General features: G+C 41.5%; 1 protein-coding gene across 2 annotated transcripts; it reads left to right on the top strand.

Moving 5' to 3' along the window:
- The first annotated feature begins 237 nt into the window (after positions 1-237).
- Positions 238-18,255, top strand: LOC139559861 (alpha-amylase-like). 2 transcript variants are annotated; one of them, XM_071376250.1, is made up of 10 exons: positions 238-375; positions 3,259-3,440; positions 9,897-10,043; positions 13,067-13,264; positions 13,584-13,814; positions 14,058-14,191; positions 14,816-14,938; positions 15,229-15,429; positions 17,663-17,788; positions 18,015-18,255. In XM_071376250.1, the coding sequence occupies exons 2-10, from the start codon at positions 3,270-3,272 to the stop codon at positions 18,202-18,204; spliced, it is 1,521 nt and encodes a 506-aa protein (XP_071232351.1). In that variant the 5' UTR covers positions 238-375; positions 3,259-3,269; the 3' UTR covers positions 18,205-18,255. The 2 variants fall into 2 exon arrangements, with proteins under 2 accessions (XP_071232351.1, XP_071232350.1); XM_071376249.1 differs by lacking the exon at positions 238-375 and adding an exon at positions 1,223-1,361.
- The last annotated feature ends 2,872 nt before the right edge of the window (positions 18,256-21,127 follow it).

Below are 21,127 nucleotides of genomic sequence, written 5' to 3'. Positions count from 1 at the left end.
ATTCTATCCACGTATTCTACAGATATACTACATATTCTATCCACGTATTCCACAGATATACTACATATTCTATCCACGTATTCCACAGATATACTACATATTCTATCCACCTATTCTACAGATATACTACATATTCTATCCACATATTCTACAGATATACTACATATTCTATCCACATACTGTCCATGGGGCAGCAGCGTAGCCTAGTGGTTAGAGCGTTGGACTAGTAACCGAAAGGTTGCGATATCGAATCCCTTGAGCTGACAAGGTACGAATCTGTCGTTCTGCCCCTGAACAGGGTAGTTAACCTGCTGTTCCTAGACTGTCATTGAAAATAAGAATTTCTTCTTAACTGGCTTGCCTAGTTTAATAAAGGTAAAATACTGTTTATACACTATTTATTAAGATATTCAAACAAAAATAATATGATTTTAGTTTTTGGTGTTTTATGAATTGTACGCAAAAAGAGAGAAGTTTTGTTTTTACGGTAAGCTATTTATATACTCCTGATAAAGCAAGTTACTCCTGATAAGATATACAGTTACTGTATATTTCTCTGAAACAGATAAAGCGCAGATCAGGAGAACATGTCAAGGTCAGTCTGAGAGAAAATAAGCCCTGGTTATACAAGCACCACCAACTACTGTCGTTGTACGGAACGAAAAATGACCGTGAAGTAATGGTGAATTTCACTGTTGGATTGAGCCCCCTGACATTTTACATTTCTATCAGAATTGGCATGCCATCTTGAGTATAGTGTTGTTGTTGGAAGCCAATACACACACACACACACACACACACACACACACACACACACACACACACACACACACACACACACACACACACACACACACACACACACAGTCATAATAACTCAGCAGAAATTAATAGGCACTCTAAATAGGTATACGCCAGATGACTATTTCAAGCCATTCTAAATCAGTACATCCTAAACACAATGAACACTGAATTAGTATGTCTGTCTATAACATCTCTATGATCTATAGTTACAAAACAAAAAAAGGACTGAACATTTCAATGTACAAAGGGGCGACACAATGCCAGAGAACGCAAGAACCCATTCAAATGTAATGTACTAACACGCAAGGCATCTACGTAGTTTATAATCACTGTAAATGTCAGATGTTGTTCTGTTGTTTTGTTTTAGTATGATATTGACAGTGAGATGTTCCTTCCACTAGATCAAATGTTGCAATCTCAGATATCCATTTCAGCTTTTGATTGTATAGTGGTATTTGGTCAAAACAAACGCTAGCTCTGACAAACTGTTGCACCATTCACTGGCTATTTAGCAAATATTACAATATATCTCGGTTGACAACGGGGCTATACACAAGGTAAGGTTTCAGCTAAGATTATTCAGCGTTTCCTTTTTTTGTAAGAATATTGTGCATCATGACCTATACTCTTAGAAAAAAAAAAAAAGCTATTTAAAACCTAAAATGATCCTTTGGCTGTCCCCATAAGAGAACCCTTTGAAGAACTCTTTTTGGTTCTGGGTAGAACTATTTTGGGTTCCATGTAGAATTCTTTGCACAGAGGGTTGTACATGGAAACTAAAAGGGTACCACTTTGAATCAAAAAGGGTTCTACCTGGAACCAAAAAAGGGTTCTCTTAGTATGGGGACAGCCGAAGAACCCTTTTTTAAGCTTTTTTCTAAGAGTGTAGAAAAGGCATCTGTGTCCTTGCTATGAATGCAAATCACACAAAAACTCTTACAACTATCATCAATTACTACTGTGTTTTTTTTGCTACTTGAAACACAGTGTAGTATTGTCCCATATTTTGTCATTTTGCTGAGGGTTTATATCTAGAACCCTCTATGTAGGGTTCTTCAAAGAACTCCCTGTATATGGTTCTGCCTAGAAGGGTTCTACCAAGAACCATGTTATCATTTAAAGGTTCTTCCAAGAACCGTCTATGAAGGGTTTGTCGTGTCTTTGCTGTCATTGAATGTGAAGACTGTTATTTTATCAAATCAATTCTCTATGTGTAATTGTTATTACGTGATTAATTAAACTAATCATGTCAACTTAATTAACTAGGAAGTCGGGGCACCATGGAAAATGTTGACTTACAGAGTTATAATTTCCGAATATTACTCTTCAGATATTTTAATATCTGATCAATTAGTCATTCTCATTAATGTATTATTATTACCTTGTTAGTCTCATTCCAAACGTCGTATTCTTTGTGAGAGCCTAGTTATACCCTAACACGGTGGCGTTACAGGCCACATAAAGCCTGAAAGTCACATTATATTGGCTAGCAAAGTGATGTGTAATTCCTATTGGAATCCAGACAGAATTTAGGATATCCAACAATTGGAATTGTTAATTACCTGCAGTCTTTGTTCAGAATGACTGCCAGAGTAGAAAAGCTTCACTTCTGAGACTACCTCAATCATATAAACTGGAACAACCATCTCAGTAACGGGTACAATAAATCTAACTACTAACAGATTGGATTAGTTTAGAAAACAATGTTATTTTTCTTTGTGTAGCATAACATTAATAAACAAATCAATGTACATGCAAAAAACACAGATATTACTGTGAAACAAACAATTCTGAGAATCTCCCTGCAATAGAGCATGCTGGGAAATATGATATATGGTTCTATGTAGAACCCTTCTTGCCTTCCAACGAATCATCAAAGAACCCTTTCTTCCAGATAGTTCTTAGAATATTAAAGGTTCTATGTAGAACCCTTCTTGCCTTCCAACGAATCATCAAAGAACCCTTTCTTCCAGATAGTTCTTAGAATATTAAAGGTTCTATGTAGAACCCTTCTTGCCTTCCAACGAATCATCAAAGAACCCTTTCTTCCAGATAGTTCTTAGAATATTAAAGGTTCTATGTAGAACCCTTCTTGCCTTCCAAAAAGGGTTTTTCAGATCAAACCAGAACCCTATTCCACAGCAAAGAACCCTTGTATTTCTTAGAGTGTAATTCAGGTAAAGTAGATGTCAGTATGACAGAGGTATTTTTCACTCTTCTATTTGTGGAAGGAAAACTCTGTAGGTTACTTCAATCGTGAGTAAGATGTGATACCACACACCTGCTTTTACACTGCCCTTGACTTTGTAGATAAACACATGTGGATTCTTTACAGAAACATAATACGCCCTATCATTGGCCATAGAGTGAATGGTCAGACGTCTACGCTCTGTATATATACTGGGTGTCAACTCTCCAGGTAGTCGTCTGATTCTTTTCTTCTATCTCAACCAGGGATAGACAACATGATGAGGTATCTAGTTCTGTTGGCCCTGCTGGGGCTGAGCCAGGCTTTCAACAACCCCCATGCCAAGCACGGCAGGCAGGCCATCGTCCACCTGTTTGAGTGGAAGTGGAACGACATCGCGGCTGAGTGTGAGAGGTTCCTGGCTCCCAAAGGATACGCTGGAGTTCAGGTATGTACTGCAGGAGAATGGAGAAGTTTTTTTCATGTTTAGGTCAACTGGTCAAGAAAGACTCCAAACCCAGGGTTTATCCTACTGTACTCACCATGGTTGTTGTTCTCCAGGCCCAGCGTTTATCCTACTGTACTCACCATGGTTGTTGTTCTCCAGGCCCAGCGTTTCTCCTACTGTACTCACCATGGTTGTTGTTCTCCAGGCCCAGTGTTTATCCTACTGTACTCACCATGGTTGTTGTTCTCCAGGCCCAGTGTTTATCCTACTGTACTCACCATGGTTGTTGTTCTCCAGGCCCAGTGTTTATCCTACTGTACTCACCATGGTTGTTGTTCTCCAGGCCCAGCGTTTATCCTACTGTACTCACCATGGGTGTTGTTCTCCAGGCCCAGTGTTTATCCTACTGTACTCACCATGGTTGTTGTTCTCCAGGCCCAGTGTTTATCCTACTGTACTCACCATGGTTGTTGTTCTCCAGGCCCAGCGTTTATCCTACTGTACTCACCATGGGTGTTGTTCTCCAGGCCCAGTGTTTATCCTACTGTACTCACCATGGTTGTTGTTCTCCAGGCCCAGTGTTTATCCTACTGTTCTCACCATGGTTGTTGTTCTCCAGGCCCAGTGTTTATCCTACTGTACTCACCATGGTTGTTGTTCTCCAGGCCCAGCGTTTATCCTACTGTACTCACCATGGTTGTTGTTCTCCAGGCCCAGCGTTTATCCTACTGTACTCACCATGGTTGTTGTTCTCCAGGCCCAGTGTTTATCCTACTGTACTCACCATGGTTGTTGTTCTCCAGGCCCAGTGTTTATCCTACTGTACTCACCATGGTTGTTGTTCTCCAGGCCCAGTGTTTATCCTACTGTACTCACCATGGTTGTTGTTCTCCAGGCCCAGCGTTTATCCTACTGTACTCACCATGGGTGTTGTTCTCCAGGCCCAGTGTTTATCCTACTGTACTCACCATGGTTGTTGTTCTCCAGGCCTAGTGTTTATCCTACTGTACTCACCATGGTTGTTGTTCTCCAGGCCCAGTGTTTATCCTACTGTACTCACCATGGTTGTTGTTCTCCAGGCCCAGCGTTTATCCTACTGTACTCACCATGGTTGTTGTTCTCCAGGCCCAGCGTTTATCCTACTGTACTCACCATGGTTGTTGTTCTCCAGGCCCAGTGTTTATCCTACTGTACTCACCATGGTTGTTGTTCTCCAGGCCCAGTGTTTATCCTACTGTACTCACCATGGTTGTTGTTCTCCAGGCCCAGTGTTTATCCTACTGTACTCACCATGGTTGTTGTTCTCCAGGCCCAGCGTTTATCCTACTGTACTCACCATGGGTGTTGTTCTCCAGGCCCAGTGTTTATCCTACTGTACTCACCATGGTTGTTGTTCTCCAGGCCTAGTGTTTATCCTACTGTACTCACCATGGTTGTTGTTCTCCAGGCCTAGTGTTTATCCTACTGTACTCACCATGGTTGTTGTTCTCCAGGCCTAGTGTTTATCCTACTGTTCTCACCATGGTTGTTGTTCTCCAGGCCCAGCGTTTATCCTACTGTACTCACCATGGTTGTTGTTCTCCAGGCCCAGTGTTTATCCTACTGTACTCACCATGGTTGTTGTTCTCCAGGCCCAGTGTTTCTCCTACTGTACTCACCATGGTTGTTGTTCTCCAGGCCCAGCGTTTCTCCTACTGTACTCACCATGGTTGTTGTTCTCCAGGCCCAGCGTTTATCCTACTGTACTCACCATGGTTGTTGTTCTCCAGGCCCAGTGTTTCTCCTACTGTACTCACCATGGTTGTTGTTCTCCAGGCCCAGTGTTTATCCTACTGTACTCACCATGGTTGTTGTTCTCCAGGCCCAGTGTTTATCCTACTGTACTCACCATGGTTGTTGTTCTCCAGGCCCAGCGTTTATCCTACTGTACTCACCATGGTTGTTGTTCTCCAGGCCCAGTGTTTATCCTACTGTACTCACCATGGGTGTTGTTCTCCAGGCCCAGTGTTTATCCTACTGTACTCACCATGGTTGTTGTTCTCCAGGCCCAGTGTTTATCCTACTGTACTCACCATGGTTGTTGTTCTCCAGGCCTAGTGTTTCTCCTACTGTACTCACCATGGTTGTTGTTCTCCAGGCCCAGCGTTTATCCTACTGTACTCACCATGGTTGTTGTTCTCCAGGCCCAGCGTTTATCCTACTGTACTCACCATGGTTGTTGTAAAGAGTATTGATCATAAGAGTATTGATCCTATGAATGTTGTATCACTAGCTACATTTCCATCCAATTTGCGACAGATTTTCGTGCGAATATTCAAAAATCATCAAAACAAAACAAGATGTGCATTTTCCCACCAGAGATGTATTTCAGTCAAAATGCCTTGTTGCTGATAAAGGTTTGTGCGTGACGACGTAGTGCACATAAAAGTAAAATTTAAAAAATTAAATTTAAATGAGTTTCCATCGCATTTTCATCTCTACTGATGGTTTTGTCGTGAAGAATGTTGCGTTTTATAACGGATGTGCCCCCTGGTATTGGCACGTGCGCTCTACCCAACAGATGTGCCCACTGGTATTGGCACGTGCGCTCTACCCAACAGATGTGCCCACTGGTATTGGTACGTGCGCTCTACCCAACAGATGTGCCCACTGGTATTGGCACGTGCGCTCTACCCAACAGATGTGCCCACTGGTATTGGCACGTGCGCTCTACCCAACAGATGTGCCCACTGGTATTGGCACGTGCCCTCTACCCAACAGATGTGCCCACTGGTATTGGCACGTGCGCTCTACCCAACAGATGTGCCCACTGGTATTGGCACGTGCGCTCTACCCAACAGATGTGCCCACTGGTATTGGCACGTGCGCTCTACCCAACAGATGTGCCCACTGGTATTGGCACGTGCGCTCTACCCAACAGATGTGCCCACTGGTATTGGCACGTGCCCTCTACCCAACAGATGTGCCCACTGGTATTGGCACGTGCGCTCTACCCAACAGATGTGCCCACTGGTATTGGCACGTGCCCTCTACCCAACAGATGTGCCCACTGGTATTGGCACGTACGCTCTACCCAACAGATGTGCCCACTGGTATTGGCACGTGCGCTCTACCCAACAGATGTGCCCACTGGTATTGGCACGTGCGCTCTACCCAACAGATGTGCCCACTGGTATTGGCACGTGCGCTCTACCCAACAGATGTGCCCACTGGTATTGGCACGTGCGCTCTACCCAACAGATGTGCCCACTGGTATTGGCACGTGCGCTCTACCCAACAGATGTGCCCACTGGTATTGGCACGTGCTCTCTACCCAACAGATGTGCCCACTGGTATTGGCACGTGCCCTCTACCCAACAGATGTGCCCACTGGTATTGGCACGTGCTCTCTACCCAACAGATGTGCCCACTGGTATTGGCACGTGCTCTCTACACAACAGATGTGCCCACTGGTATTGGCACGTGCTCTCTACCCAACAGATGTGCCCACTGGTATTGGCACGTGCGCTCTACCCAACAGATGTGCCCCCTGGTATTGGCATGTGCGCTCTACCCAACAGATGTGTCCACTGGTATTGGCACGTGCGCTCTACCCAACAGATGTGCCCACTGGTATTGGCACGTGCGCTCTACCCAACAGATGTGCCCACTGGTATTGGTACGTGCGCTCTACCCAACAGATGTGCCCACTGGTATTGGCACGTGCGCTCTACCCAACAGATGTGCCCACTGGTATTGGCACGTGCGCTCTACCCAACAGATGTGCCCACTGGTATTGGCACGTGCGCTCTACCCAACAGATGTGCCCACTGGTATTGGCACGTGCGCTCTACCCAACAGATGTGCCCACTGGTATTGGCACGTGCGCTCTACCCAACAGATGTGCCCCCTGGTATTGGCACGTGCGCTCTACCCAACAGATGTGCCCCCTGGTATTGGCACGTGCGCTCTACCCAACAGATGTGCCCACTGGTATTGGCACGTGCGCCCTACCCAACAGATGTGCCCACTGGTATTGGCACGTGCGCTCTACCCAACAGATGTGCCCACTGGTATTGGCACGTACGCTCTACCCAACAGATGTGCCCACTGGTATTGGCACGTGCGCTCTACCCAACAGATGTGCCCACTGGTATTGGCACGTGCGCTCTACCCAACAGATGTGCCCACTGGTATTGGCACGTGCGCTCTACCCAACAGATGTGCCCACTGGTATTGGCACGTGCGCTCTACCCAACAGATGTGCCCACTGGTATTGGCACGTGCGCTCTACCCAACAGATGTGCCCACTGGTATTGGCACGTGCGCTCTACCCAACAGATGTGCCCACTGGTATTGGCACGTGCGCTCTACCCAACAGATGTGCCCACTGGTATTGGCACGTGCGCTCTACCCAACAGATGTGCCCACTGGTATTGGCACGTGCGCTCTACCCAACAGATGTGCCCACTGGTATTGGCACGTGCGCTCTACCCAACAAATGTGCCCACTGGTATTGGCACGTGCGCTCTACCCAACAGATGTGCCCACTGGTATTGGCACGTGCGCTCTACCCAACAGATGTGCCCACTGGTATTGGCACGTGCGCTCTACCCAACAGATGGCAGATATAGTGTGGGTATACAGGATGAGATTATTGTGGACAAAGCAGTGAGGTTATTTTTATTTGTCAAACGGCAGCAAAACATCGATCACCATCTCACCAGAATAAGACACTGAATGGAAAGGAGCATCAAGCTCATCACCGTGCACTTTCACCATCCTGTAAAGTTATTTCATCTGTAGACGAATACACTGCCTGCTGTCCCTAGTCGTAGTGGGACGACCACACACCATATCATCGCGTGAATCCAAGTTTACTTAAATATGATGGTTATTATGTAATAATATAGACTTTTCCACAGCCATTTCTCTGATAATTGATTTTACAGACACAAAAAGATCCCACCTTGTCTAGCGCATTTTGTTTTGTGGACATTTGTGTAGATTACAGACAAATATGCTGTTTCCATCAAGCATGTTTTGATTTTTTTTTACCCAACGTACTTTACTCGCAGAAAATGGTTGGATGGAAACCTGGTTAGTGTCTTCATTTCAGCAAACATTATGAGCACATACTACAGTTTCAATAGTAAAAGATACAGATATATATACAGAGTAATTGATACAGATATATACATATAGAGAGAGTAATATATACAGATATATACATACAGAGTAATATATACAGATATATATATATATATATATATATATATATATATATATAGAGAGAGAATAATATATATATATATATATATATATATATATATATATATATATATATATACAGAGTAATATATACAGATATATATTTAGAGATAGTAATATATACAGATATATTTATATATATATATATATATATAGAGAGAATAATAGATACAGATATATACATACAGAGTAATATATACAGATATATACATATAGAGTAATATATACAGATATATACATATAGAGTAATATATACAGATATATACATACAGAGTAATATATACATATATATATAGAGAGAGAATAATAGATAAGGATATATACATACAGAGTAATATATACAGATATATATATATACAGAGTAATATATACAGATATATATAGAGAGAGTAATAGATACAGATATATATAGAGAGAGTAATAGATACAGATATATACAAACAGAGTAATATATACAGATATATACTTACAGAGTAATATATACAGATATATATATAGAGTGATATATACAGACATATAGATACAGATATATGCATACAGATATATACATACAGAGTAATAGATACATATATATATATAGAGTAATGTATACAGATATATATACAGAATAATAGATACAGATATATACATACAGAGTAATAGATACAGATATGTATATATAGAGTAATATATACAGATATATATATATATATATATATATATATATATATATATATATATATATACAGAATAATAGATACAGATATATATATACAGAATAATAGATACAGATATATACATACAGAATAATAGATACAGATATATATATATAGAGTAATAGATACAGATATATAGAGATATATTAATAGATACAGATATGTATATATAGAGAGAGTAATAGATACAGATATATATATATATATATATATATATGTAGAGAGAGAGAGTAATAGACACAGATACTGTATATATTGAGTAATCGATACAGATATATATAGAGAGAGAGTAATAGATACAGATATATGTAGAGTAATAGATACGGAATGCACTTCATTTTCATATATATATATATATATATATATATATACATCCAAAAACACATATCTATGTTAACTGTTGTTTTTTAAAGTTTACTGGCTAACCCATTGATTCTGCTTCATGGTGCACCCCTCTGAGGGGTTGTTTGAGTTAGAAATATACCTATGCTGTTGCCTCTTCCCCTTATAGATCTCCCCTCCTACTGAGAGCATTTTGTTGACCAGCCCGTGGAGACCATGGTGGGAGCGGTACCAGCCAATCAGCTACAACCTGTGTTCCAGATCAGGAAATGAGAGCGAGCTCAGAGACATGATTACCAGATGCAACAACGTTGGGGTAAACAACTATAACATAAACAACACGAGATCATGAACATGACAAACTCTATATCGTTGTAGAAGTCCATTGCCACTTTATCTCCTACTCTGCTCCCACAAACACACACAGAAAAATGTAAATCACAATCATACTCATACTACCGACCCAGCAGAACCAAGTGTAACTGATGGTCTAACAACTCTTAGCCCTACCAAACCGACAGAACCAAGTTTAACTGTTGGTCTAACAACAAACCAAACCGACAGAAACAAGTTTAACTGTTGGTCTAACAACAAACCAAACCGACAGAACCAAGTTTAACTGTTGGTCTGACAACAAACCAAACTGACAGAAACAAGTTTAACTGTTGGTCTAACAACAAACCAAACTGACAGAAACAAGTTTAACTGTTGGTCTGACAACAAACCAAACAGACAGAACCAAGTTTAACTGTTGGTCTAACAACAAACCAAACCGACAGATACAAGTTTAACTGTTGGTCTAACAACAAACCAAACCGGCAGAACCAAGTTTAACTGTTGGTCTGACAACAAACCAAACCGGCAGAACCAAGTTTAACTGTTGGTCTAACAACAAACCAAACCGACAGAAACAAGTTTAACTGTTGGTCTGACAACAAACCAAACTGACAGAAACAAGTTTAACTGTTGGTCTAACAACAAACCAAACTGACAGAAACAAGTTTAACTGTTGGTCTGACAACAAACCAAACAGACAGAACCAAGTTTAACTGTTGGTCTGACAACAAACCAAACTGACAGAAACAAGTTTAACTGTTGGTCTAACAACAAACCAAACTGACAGAAACAAGTTTAACTGTTGGTCTAACAACAAACCAAACCGACAGAAACAAGTTTAACTGTTGGTCTAACAACAAACCAAACCGACAGAAACAAGTTTAACTGTTGGTCTAACAACAAACCAAACTGACAGAAACAAGTTTAACTGTTGGTCTGACAACAAACCAAACCGACAGAACCAAGTTTAACTGTTGGTCTAACAACAAACCAAACCGACAGAAACAAGTTTAACTGTTGGTCTAACAACAAACCAAACCGGCAGAACCAAGTTTAACCTTTTCTCAATATAGGGGGTGCTGTTTCAACATTAGCATTTATCGTCTCCAAATTAAACTGCCTCATACTCAATTCTTGCTCGTACAATATGCATATTATAGTTATTATTGGATAGAAAACACTCTCTAGTTTCTATAGCCGTTTGAATTATGTCTCTGAGTGAAACAGAACTCATTCTACAGCACTTTTCCTGATATGGAGTGAGATTTCAGAAATGTTGGCCTCTGGTCCCAGGTCAGTTTTAAAGTCCCTGTAAATCCTATGAGGATACAAACACTGCCCATGCCTTCCTCTAGATGTCAGTAAGAGGTGACAATTTGAATGGAGTCGATTGCGCAATCAGGGCCAGTATAAAACGCGAAAGACCGGATGTACCGTTCTTTTCCTGCTGCGCCTCACGCAAGATGGACGTCGGACTCTCTCTCTTTCCAAGCGTTGGTTTAGCCACTTATATATCGCCGGTCATGTTTTTACTCGTTATAGGTGTTAAAAACATCATAAGGTAGTTAATTTAAACCGTTTTATAGCAATTTATATCCGTTTAGTGCGATTTTGAGGCATTGCTTTGTGATGCACATTGAAGCGCCGGGCACGTTTCGGGGTCCCGGTCGAACGTTAGTGGGCATTTCGACGGACAAGAGGACAGCTTTCGACCAAAAGCAGATTAGACCCAAGAAAGGATACATTGCCCAAGATACTGATGGAAGAACAGCTCACAGTAAGAACTATTTATGATGATAAATCGCTGTTCTGTTGAAAATTTTTAAACGCATATGTCGCCATTTTGTTATGTGTAGCTTCGCTTGGCGGACCCGGTATTGCACAGTAAGGATAATTTTACAAATGTAAGTCAGCGATTGCATTAAGAACTAATTTGTCTTTCGATTCCTGTCAACCCTGTATTTTTTTGTCAAGTTTATGATTAGCTATCGATTAGACTAGATCACTCTCAAATATAGCGCCCGACATTTTCAGGGCAGTTTTGCTAGTATTCTCATTGTATAACCACGTTTTTTTGTGGCTAAATATGCACATTTTCGAACAAACTCTATATGTATTTTGTAATATGATGTTACAGGAGTGTCATCGGAAGAATTCTGAGAAGGTTAGTGAAAAAATTAATATATTTTGGTGATCATAACGTTATCGCTCCCCTTGCCTTTGATTCATGCTGGGGTAACGTTTGCACATGTGGTATGCTAATATAACGATTTATTGTGTTTTCGCTGTAAAACGCTTAGAAAATCTGAAATATTGTCTGAATTCACAAGATCTGTGTCTTTCCATTGCTATGCTTTGTCTATTTTTATGAAATGTTTTATGATGAGTAAATTGGTAATACACGTTGCTCTCTGTATTTATTCTAGTCGAGTTGTGATGGTGGGTGCAATTGTAAACTATGATTTCTACCTGAAATATGCAAATTTTTCTAACAAAAACTATCCTATACAATAAATATGTTATCAGACTGTCATCTGATGAGGTTTTTTCTTGGTTAGTGGCTATCAATATCTTTATTTGGCCGAATTGGTGATAGCTACTGGTGGAGAGAAAAAATGGTGGACAAAGAAAAATGGTGTCTTTTGCTAACGTGGTTAGCTAATAGATTTACATATTGTGTCTTCCCTGTAAAACATTTTAAAAATCAGAAATGATTGCTGGATTCACAAGAAGTGGATCTTTCATCTGGTATCTTGGACTTGTGATTGAATGATATTTAGATGCTACTATTTACTTGTGACGCTATGCTAGCTATGCTATTCAGCTTTTTTACTGGTGGGGGGTGGGGGGTGCTCCCGGATCCGGGTTTCTGACTCGGTAGAAGTTAACTGTTGGTCTGACAACAAACCAAACCGACAGAAAAAACAGTTAAAATCCTTCCTCCAGATCTATGTTCTGTTCAGTTTTCTTGTGACACTAAAACCTCTCTCCTAATATTCCCAGGTTAACATCTACGTTGATGCCGTCATCAACCACATGTGTGGAGCTGGAGGCGGAGAGGGAACCCACTCTACCTGTGGAACCTATTTCAGTGCCAAAAATAGGGACTTCCCTTCCATCCCCTTCAGTGGCTTTGATTTCAACGAAGGAAAGTGCAAATCTGCCAGCGGAGACATCGAGAATTACAATGATATCAACCAGGTATGACTCAGTACACGCTAAATAATTATTGCCGATCTTAATATTACATTTTTTACGCAATTACACAAAATAATGTTTATCTTTTTGTGGAGATGCTGATTATGGCCATAGGACTGGTGGTCTTAAGACCACTTAAAGGAGTAGTCTTTAACATTGGGAAACAAACTTTTTTAAAGTCTAAATTGATTCAAGTTTGCTGTTTACTTGTGTGATACAATGTAATTTGTATTATTGTGATACTTTCACATTGACTTTCTTTCAAGTTGGTAACGGACAAATGACTGTAATCAGCCTACACAGCGTTCTGCTCCATCCCCAGGTGCGTGATTGTCGTCTGGTGAGTCTGCTGGATCTTGCCCTGGAGAAGGACTACGTCAGAGGAAAGGTGGCCGACTACATGAACAATCTGATCGACATGGGAGTGGCTGGGTTCAGAGTGGACGCCAGTAAACACATGTGGCCCGGCGACCTTACTGTCATCTACGGAAGTCTCCACAACCTCAACACCCGCTGGTTCAATGGGGGAGCCAGACCCTTCATGTTCCAGGAGGTAATAATGTAACTCCTTGTTTTTCTAGTAATATAAAACTATACTACTCGGTCCCCCCCCCCACACACACACAATATATTTGCTTCGAGCATCTGGAAAATGGCTATATAGGCCTGAATCCAATCAATTTTGCTCCATAACATGTAGACATACCATCTACCATCCTCTTACTCAGTCTTGGCATCTCCATTTGTAAAGGTGTATCTTCAACAGTGCTAATTTTTCTTTATTGCTTCCCTTTAGGTTATCGACATGGGTGGTGAGGCCATCCAGGCCTCAGATTACTTCCCCCTAGGCAGAGTCACTGAGTTCAAATATGGAGCCAAAATCGGAAACGTCTTCCGCAAGTGGAACGGCGAAAAGCTGTCTTACACCAAGTAAGATATGATTACATGAATTAACATTGTACATTTTCATTGTAGTAATTTAGCAGATGCTCTTATTCAACTAACAAACAACTGATTTAAAGATGGACTCAAGCTATTTCTGAACTAGTTTTTTGTTGAAAAACAATATCTGAAGTATAAATGCAGTGATGTGGCACTTAAGCGGAAAAAATATCGACTTAAAAACGTCGTCCAATCAGAGTTGGTCTGATGGTCTAATGGTCTGGCGTGATGTCATCGGCCTCTCCTTGAGGAACAATACAGGAGCAATAGATAACTAAAGAGGAAAGCCCCCCCCCATTCACTTGTGCCATTACATGAAGACACCTGGACCACCTATTGACATGTGCTTTTTTCAGTTAATCCGGTGTTAAATGAGATGGAGTGGCACTTTAACTAATTTCATCATAAGTTACAAACTCATTTAATACATAATTAAATAAAATTACAAACTCATAATATAACTTTTATAAACACTTATCATTGTGTTTGTGAATATTTCAAAGATACAGTTGATGTATGTGTATTTGTAAGTAGCGTGTGAAGTGTATGAATTTGTGTGTGAATTTGTCAACTTTGTCATTTTCCTAAATCCTTTCGATGTGTGTATTCCAGGAACTGGGGTGAAGGCTGGGGCTTCATGCCCGACGGCAATGCTCTTGTGTTTATTGATAACCATGACAACCAGAGAGGTCATGGAGGAGGTGGAAGCGCCATACTCACCTTCTGGGACGCCAGGTACCCTTTCACTGCACCTCTCTCTTATATCCAAATCTTTCACTACACGACTTTACCAATATCCGTTTTAACAACATACACTACTACAATTCCATCCTTTTAAATTTCTTTCACCACTGTAAACATAATTTGACAGCTGAAGGAAGTACACAATTTATCTTCAGGAAAATGACCTTTTCTATTTTTCACACCAATCCCCACCAAATTACATCATGCATGATTAACAGAAAAATAACCATTATGAAAACAAACATTATTTGATGTTTCATCGAGTTTTGACTCACCTACAGGATTTACAAGATGGCCGTGGCCTACATGCTTGCCCATCCCTACGGGGTGGCCCGTGTGATGTCCTCCTTCCGCTGGAACCGTGCTGATGACTGGCAGGGCCCTCCCAGCCACGAAGATGGATCCACCAAGGATGTCCAAGTAAACGCTGACGACACCTGTGGAGACGGATGGGTGTGTGAGCACAGGTGGCGCCAGATTACGTAAGTCCTACAGCGAACAAAGGCAGGTAATGATGTACATCACAGGATGTTTGTGACACATTGAGTCAGCAGCCTAGTGGTTAGAGAGTTGGACTGGTAAGTTCAATTCCCTGAGCTGACAAGGTAAAAAAGAAAATCTGTCGTTCTGCTCCTAAACAAGGCAGTTAACCTACTGGTCCTTGGTCGTCATTGTAAATAAGATTTTGTTCTTAACTGACTTGCCTAGTTAAATAAAGGTAAAATAATATATATATTTTTCTTTTTTTAAACATGAATTTGGGAGGACGTGCTCGTGGTATCTCAAAAAGACCAATTAGTGGAAAAAGATCAGATATGGGCTGACTGTAATTGGGAAAATATTCAGACCTCTTCACTTTTTCCACATTTTGTTACATTATAGCATTATTCTAAAATGCATATATATAAAATATATATATATCTCATTAATCTACACATAGTACCCCATGATGTCAAAGTGAAAACAGGTTTTTAGAAACAAAAACAGAAACACCTTATTTACAGTATTCAGACCCTTTGCTATGAGACTCAACATTGAGCTCAGGTGTATCCTGTTTCCATTGATCATCCTTGAGATGTTTCTACAACTTGATTGGAGTCCACCTGTGGTATATTCAATTGATTGGACATGATTTGGAAAGGCACACACCTGTCTATATAAGGTCCCACAGTTGACAATAAATGTCCGAGCAAAAACCAAGCCATGAGGTCAAAGGAATTGTCTGTAGAGCTCCGAGACAGGATTGTGTCGAGGCATAGATCCGGGAAAGGTTACCAAACAATTTCTGCAATATTGAAGGTTCCCAAGTACACAGTGGCCTCCATCATTCTTAAACGGAAGACGTTTGGAACTAACAAGACTCTTCCTAGAGCTGACTGCTCGGCCAAACTTAGCATTCGGGGGAGAAGGAACTTGATGGTCACTCTGACAGAGCTCCAGAGTTGTAGTTGTGCAGCGACGCTCCCCATCCAACCTGACAGAACTTGAGAGGATCTGCAGAGAAAAATGGGAGAAACTCCCCAGATACAGGTGTGCCAAGCTTGTAGCGTCATACCCAAGAAGACTCTAGGTTGTAATCGCTGCCAAAGGTGCTTCAACAAAGTACTGACTAAATACCTATGTAGATGTAGAATTTAAGTTTTTTATTGTTAATACATTTACACAAATTTCTAATAATTATGGGGTTTTGTGTATAGATTGATGAGAAACATTTTCTTTAATACATTTTAGAATAAGACTGTACCGTAACAAAATGTGGGAAAAATTTGAAATTTGAAAAGGGGTCTGAATGCTTTCTGAATGCAATTTACACTACATGGCAAAACGTATAAATGTCAAATATTTAAAAAATCATGGTCATTAATACAGAGTTAGTACCCCCTTTGCTGCTATAACAGCCTCCACTCTTCTGGGAAGGCTTTCCACTAGATGTTGGAACATTGCTATAGGGATTAGCTTCCATTCAGCCACAAGAGCATTCCAGTCGGCTGCATTGGGGCAGGTAGCGTTCTCCTGGCATCTGCCAAATCCGGATTTGTCCGTCAGACTGCCAGATGGTGAAGCGTGATTCATCATTCCAGAGAATGCGTTTCCACTGCTCCAGAGTCCAATGGCGGCAAGTTTGACACCACTCCAGCCGACACTTGGCGTTGTGCATGGTGATCTTAGGCTTGTGCGCGGCTGCTCGGCCATGGAAACCCATTTCATGAAGCTCCCGACGAACAGTTCTCCTGCTGACGTTGCTTCCAGAGGCAGTTTGGAACTCGGTAACGGTTGCAACCGAGGACAGACAATTTTTAAGTCGCTACTCACTTCAGCACTCGGCGGTCCACTTTGTGCCTGAGCCGGGCAGTTGACCAGATCAGCTCTAGCAGGGCAGAAATTTGACTAACTGACTTGTTGGAAAGGTGGCATTCTATGACGGTGCCACATTGAATGTCACTGAGCTCTTCAGTAAGGCCATTCTGCTGCCAGTGTTTGTCTATGAAGATTGCATGACTGTGTGCTCGATTTTATACACCTGTCAGTAACGGTTGTGGCTGAAATAGCCGAAATCACAATTTTTGGACATGTAGTGTATCATAGACAAATTTAAATAAACACATAGAAATAACTGTTCATTCCACTGACCGTAGCTACTATGAACGGTAGGCTGTTCTGCAGAAGAAAAATAATTATGATAATAAATTCCTTCTTTGTCTTCTGTCTGTGTAGGAACATGGCTACCTTCCGTAACGTGGTGGATGGACAGCCCCATTCCAACTGGTGGGATAATGGGAACAACCAGGTGGCCTTTGGACGCGGCAACCGCGGCTTCATTGTCTTCAACAACGATGACTGGTAATGTCTATACTGTAACACCGTGGTTTATTTGTGGGCTGACTGGTTGGTAAGTCGGTGGGTGGGTGGGTGGGCGGTGCGTTGGTTGATTGGCAGAGTGATCGATCGATTGATTGACTGACTGAATAGTTGACTGGTTGTTTGATTGATTGACTGAGTGGTTAATTGATTGAATTCAGATAAACTTCACACTTAGCTCTCTACTTCCTGTTTTTCAACCAATCAGGCACCTGGATGTGACTCTGAACACTGGCATGCCCGGCGGCGCCTACTGTGATGTCATTTCTGGCCAGAGGGACGGAGAGCGCTGCACGGGGAAGACCATCAATGTTGGGGACGATGGTCGCGCCCACTTCAAGATCAGCAACACCGAAGAGGATCCCATGGTGGCGATACATGCTGACTCCAAGCTGTAAAAAAAATCCACTATAAACACAAACAATCAATAAAATCTACTGCAAACTGAACTTCTGTGGTGGTTTGGTTTTGTTTTTGCTGTTATGTGAAGGCTTGACTTGATGGTCAATGCTGAATCTATTTCAGCGGATATTCTTTAACATGCTTGGTGATTAATAGGGAAGCAGGTTAACGTTCCTGATTTGAGACGGACGCTGAAGTATTTGAAGCCTTAACTTTGACACTTCTAAGTTGACTTGGGCAAATGGATGGTCACAATGACATTAGGTTATTAGTACAACACTAAGAAGCTAACATAGTAATGGTGCTTGAGAGAGGCATGTCTCAACATGGTGTGCCTTAACACAACCTTTCGACTAATTATAATGATTGAAGTACAGTCAAATTAGGCCTAGTAGGATCTTGTCCCTTGTCAAAGTCGCACTAAAAATCTTGATTAATTAATGTTGCCCTGGGCTTCAACTGAGATTCAACTGAGATTCCACTGAGATTCCATTGAGATTCTACTGAGATTCTACTGAGATCAATCAATCAATCAATCAATCAAGTTTATTTTATATAGCCCTTCGTACATCAGCTAATATCTCGAAGTGCTGTACAGAAACCCAGCCTAAAACCCCAAACAGCAAGCAATGCAGGTGTAGAAGCACGGTGGCTAGGAAAAACTCCCTAGAAAGGCCAAAACCTAGGAAGAAACCTAGAGAGGAACCAGGCTATGAGGGGTGGCCAGTCCTCTTCTGGCTGTGCCGGGTGGAGATTATAACAGAACATGGCCAAGATGTTCAAAATGTTCATAAATGACAAGCATGGTCAAATAATAATCAGGAATAAATGTCAGTTGGCTTTTCATAGCCGATCATTAAGAGTTGAAAACAGCAGGTCTGGGACAGGTAGGGGTTCCATAACCGCAGGCAGAACAGTTGAAACTGGAACAGCAGCAAGGCCAGGTGGACTGGGGACAGCAAGGAGTCATCATGCCCGGTAGTCCTGACGTATGGTCCTAGGGCTCAGGTCCTCCGAGAGAGAGAAAGAAAGAGAGAAGGAGAGAATTAGAGAGAGAGAGCCAAGATGTTCAAAATGTTCATAAATGACAAGCATGGTCAAGATAAATTCTAAATCTCCAGTCTTTAACAAGTAAAACTGTAAAGCCTTCTGAGGGCACATCTGTAGATTCAACAAGTAGTTCCTGGAACTTTTTTTTTTGTCTTTTTTTTTTAATATATATATTTTTTTTTCTCCACAATTTCGATCTTGTCTGATCGCTGCAACTCCCTTAACTCGGGCTCAGGAGGCATTTAGGACAAACATTATAATTTTTTTACCTAAAATTCTAAATCAAATAGCTAAATGATCCTTAGTATGATCATCTGAAAACATTTCCATATGTTAGCTGAGTGGATGAACAGGGAGTAAAAAAGTCAAATCTACTCATTCAAGGGTTTTCCTTTTTTTCAAATATTTTCTACATTATAGAATAATAGTAAGACATCAAAACTATGAAATAACACACATGGAGTCATGTAGTAACCAAAAAAGTGTCAAAATATATTTTATATTTGAGATTCTTCAAAGTAGCCATCCTTTGCCTTGATGACAGCTTTGCACACTCTTAGAATTCTCTCAACCAGCTTCACCTGGAATGGTTTTCCAGCAGTCTTGAAGGAGTTCCCACATATGCTGAGCACTTGTTGGCTGCTTTTCCTTCATTCTGTGGTCCAACTCATCCCAAACCATCTCAATTGGGTTGAGGTCAGGTGATTGTGGAGGCCAGGTCATCTGATGCAGCACTCCATCACTCTCCTTCTTGGTCAAATAGCCCTTACACAGCCTGGAGGTGTGTTCGGTCATTGTCCTGTTGAAAGACAAATGATAGTCCCACTAAGCGCAAACCAGATGGGATGGCGTATTGCTGCAGAATGCTGTGGTAGCCATGCTGGTTAAGTGTGCCTTGAGTTCTAAATGAATCACTGACAGTGTCACCAGCAAAGCACCCCCACATCATCACACCTCCTCCTCCATGCTTCACGGTGGGAAACTCACATGCGGAGATCATCTGTTCAGCTACTCTGCGTCTCACAAAGACATGGCAGTTGGAACACAAAAATCTCAAATTTGGACTCCTCAGGCCAAAGGACAGATTTCCACTGGTCTAATGTCCATTGCTTCTGTTTCTTGGCCCAAGCAAGTCTCTTCTTCTTATTGGTGTCCTTTAGTAGTGGTTTCTTTGCAGAAATTTGATCATGACGGCCTGATTCACGCAGTCTCCTCTGAACAGTTGATGTTGAGATGTGTCTGTTACTCTAACTCTGTGAAGCATTTATTTGGGCTGCAATTTCTGAGGCTGGTAACTATAATGAATGTATCCTCTGCAGCAGATGTAACTCGGGGTCTTCCTTTCCTCATGAGAGCCAGTTTCATCATAGCGCTTGATGGTTTTTGCGATTGCACTTGAAGAAACGTTCAAAGTTCTTGAAATGTTCAGGATTGACTGACCTTCATGTCTTAAAGTAATGATGGACTGTTGTTTCTCTTTGCTTATTTGAGATGTTCTTGCCATATTATGGTCTTGGTCTTTTACCAAATAGGGTTATCTTCTGTCATGACGCTAGCCATTTCAATATATTGGCTAGCAGAGATGTGAACAACCCCTCTCCATCTCCTGTTAGGAGGGGGGGGGGGCAGTTTTACAACCTTACAACCACGTTGTAAATACCACAGAGAGTCTCCCTGACCATGCAATTGAGAGAGAGTTTCACAGTAAGACAAAGGGATTCTCCCGCCCAATTCTACTACGTTCCAGAATTTGAGAATGGAACAATATTCCTATTTTGGAGAATGTGTAAACGGTCGGTGGAGAAGCCAGCTACAACTCAGTCTATTTTGTTTCATGTTTATGACATCATGAAAGACAATACAAACACA

Source organism: Salvelinus alpinus, chromosome 30 (assembly GCF_045679555.1).
Source record: "Salvelinus alpinus chromosome 30, SLU_Salpinus.1, whole genome shotgun sequence".
Taxonomy (NCBI): Eukaryota; Metazoa; Chordata; class Actinopteri; order Salmoniformes; family Salmonidae; genus Salvelinus; species Salvelinus alpinus.
Note: the sequence above shows the minus strand (reverse complement) of the source record. Positions and strands in the feature narration are given on the sequence as shown.

What these genes read in the sequence shown, in the direction of transcription:
- LOC139559861 (XM_071376250.1), top strand. Translation starts at nt 3,270, where the DNA reads ATGATGAGGTATCTAGTTCTGTTGGCCCTGCTGGGGCTGAGCCAGGCT. An exon ending in AAGGATACGCTGGAGTTCAG is followed by an intron (nt 3,441 to 9,896) that starts GTATGTACTGCA and finishes TTCCCCTTATAG; the next exon opens with ATCTCCCCTCCTACTGAGAG. An exon ending in GACCCTTCATGTTCCAGGAG is followed by an intron (nt 13,815 to 14,057) that starts GTAATAATGTAA and finishes GCTTCCCTTTAG; the next exon opens with GTTATCGACATGGGTGGTGA.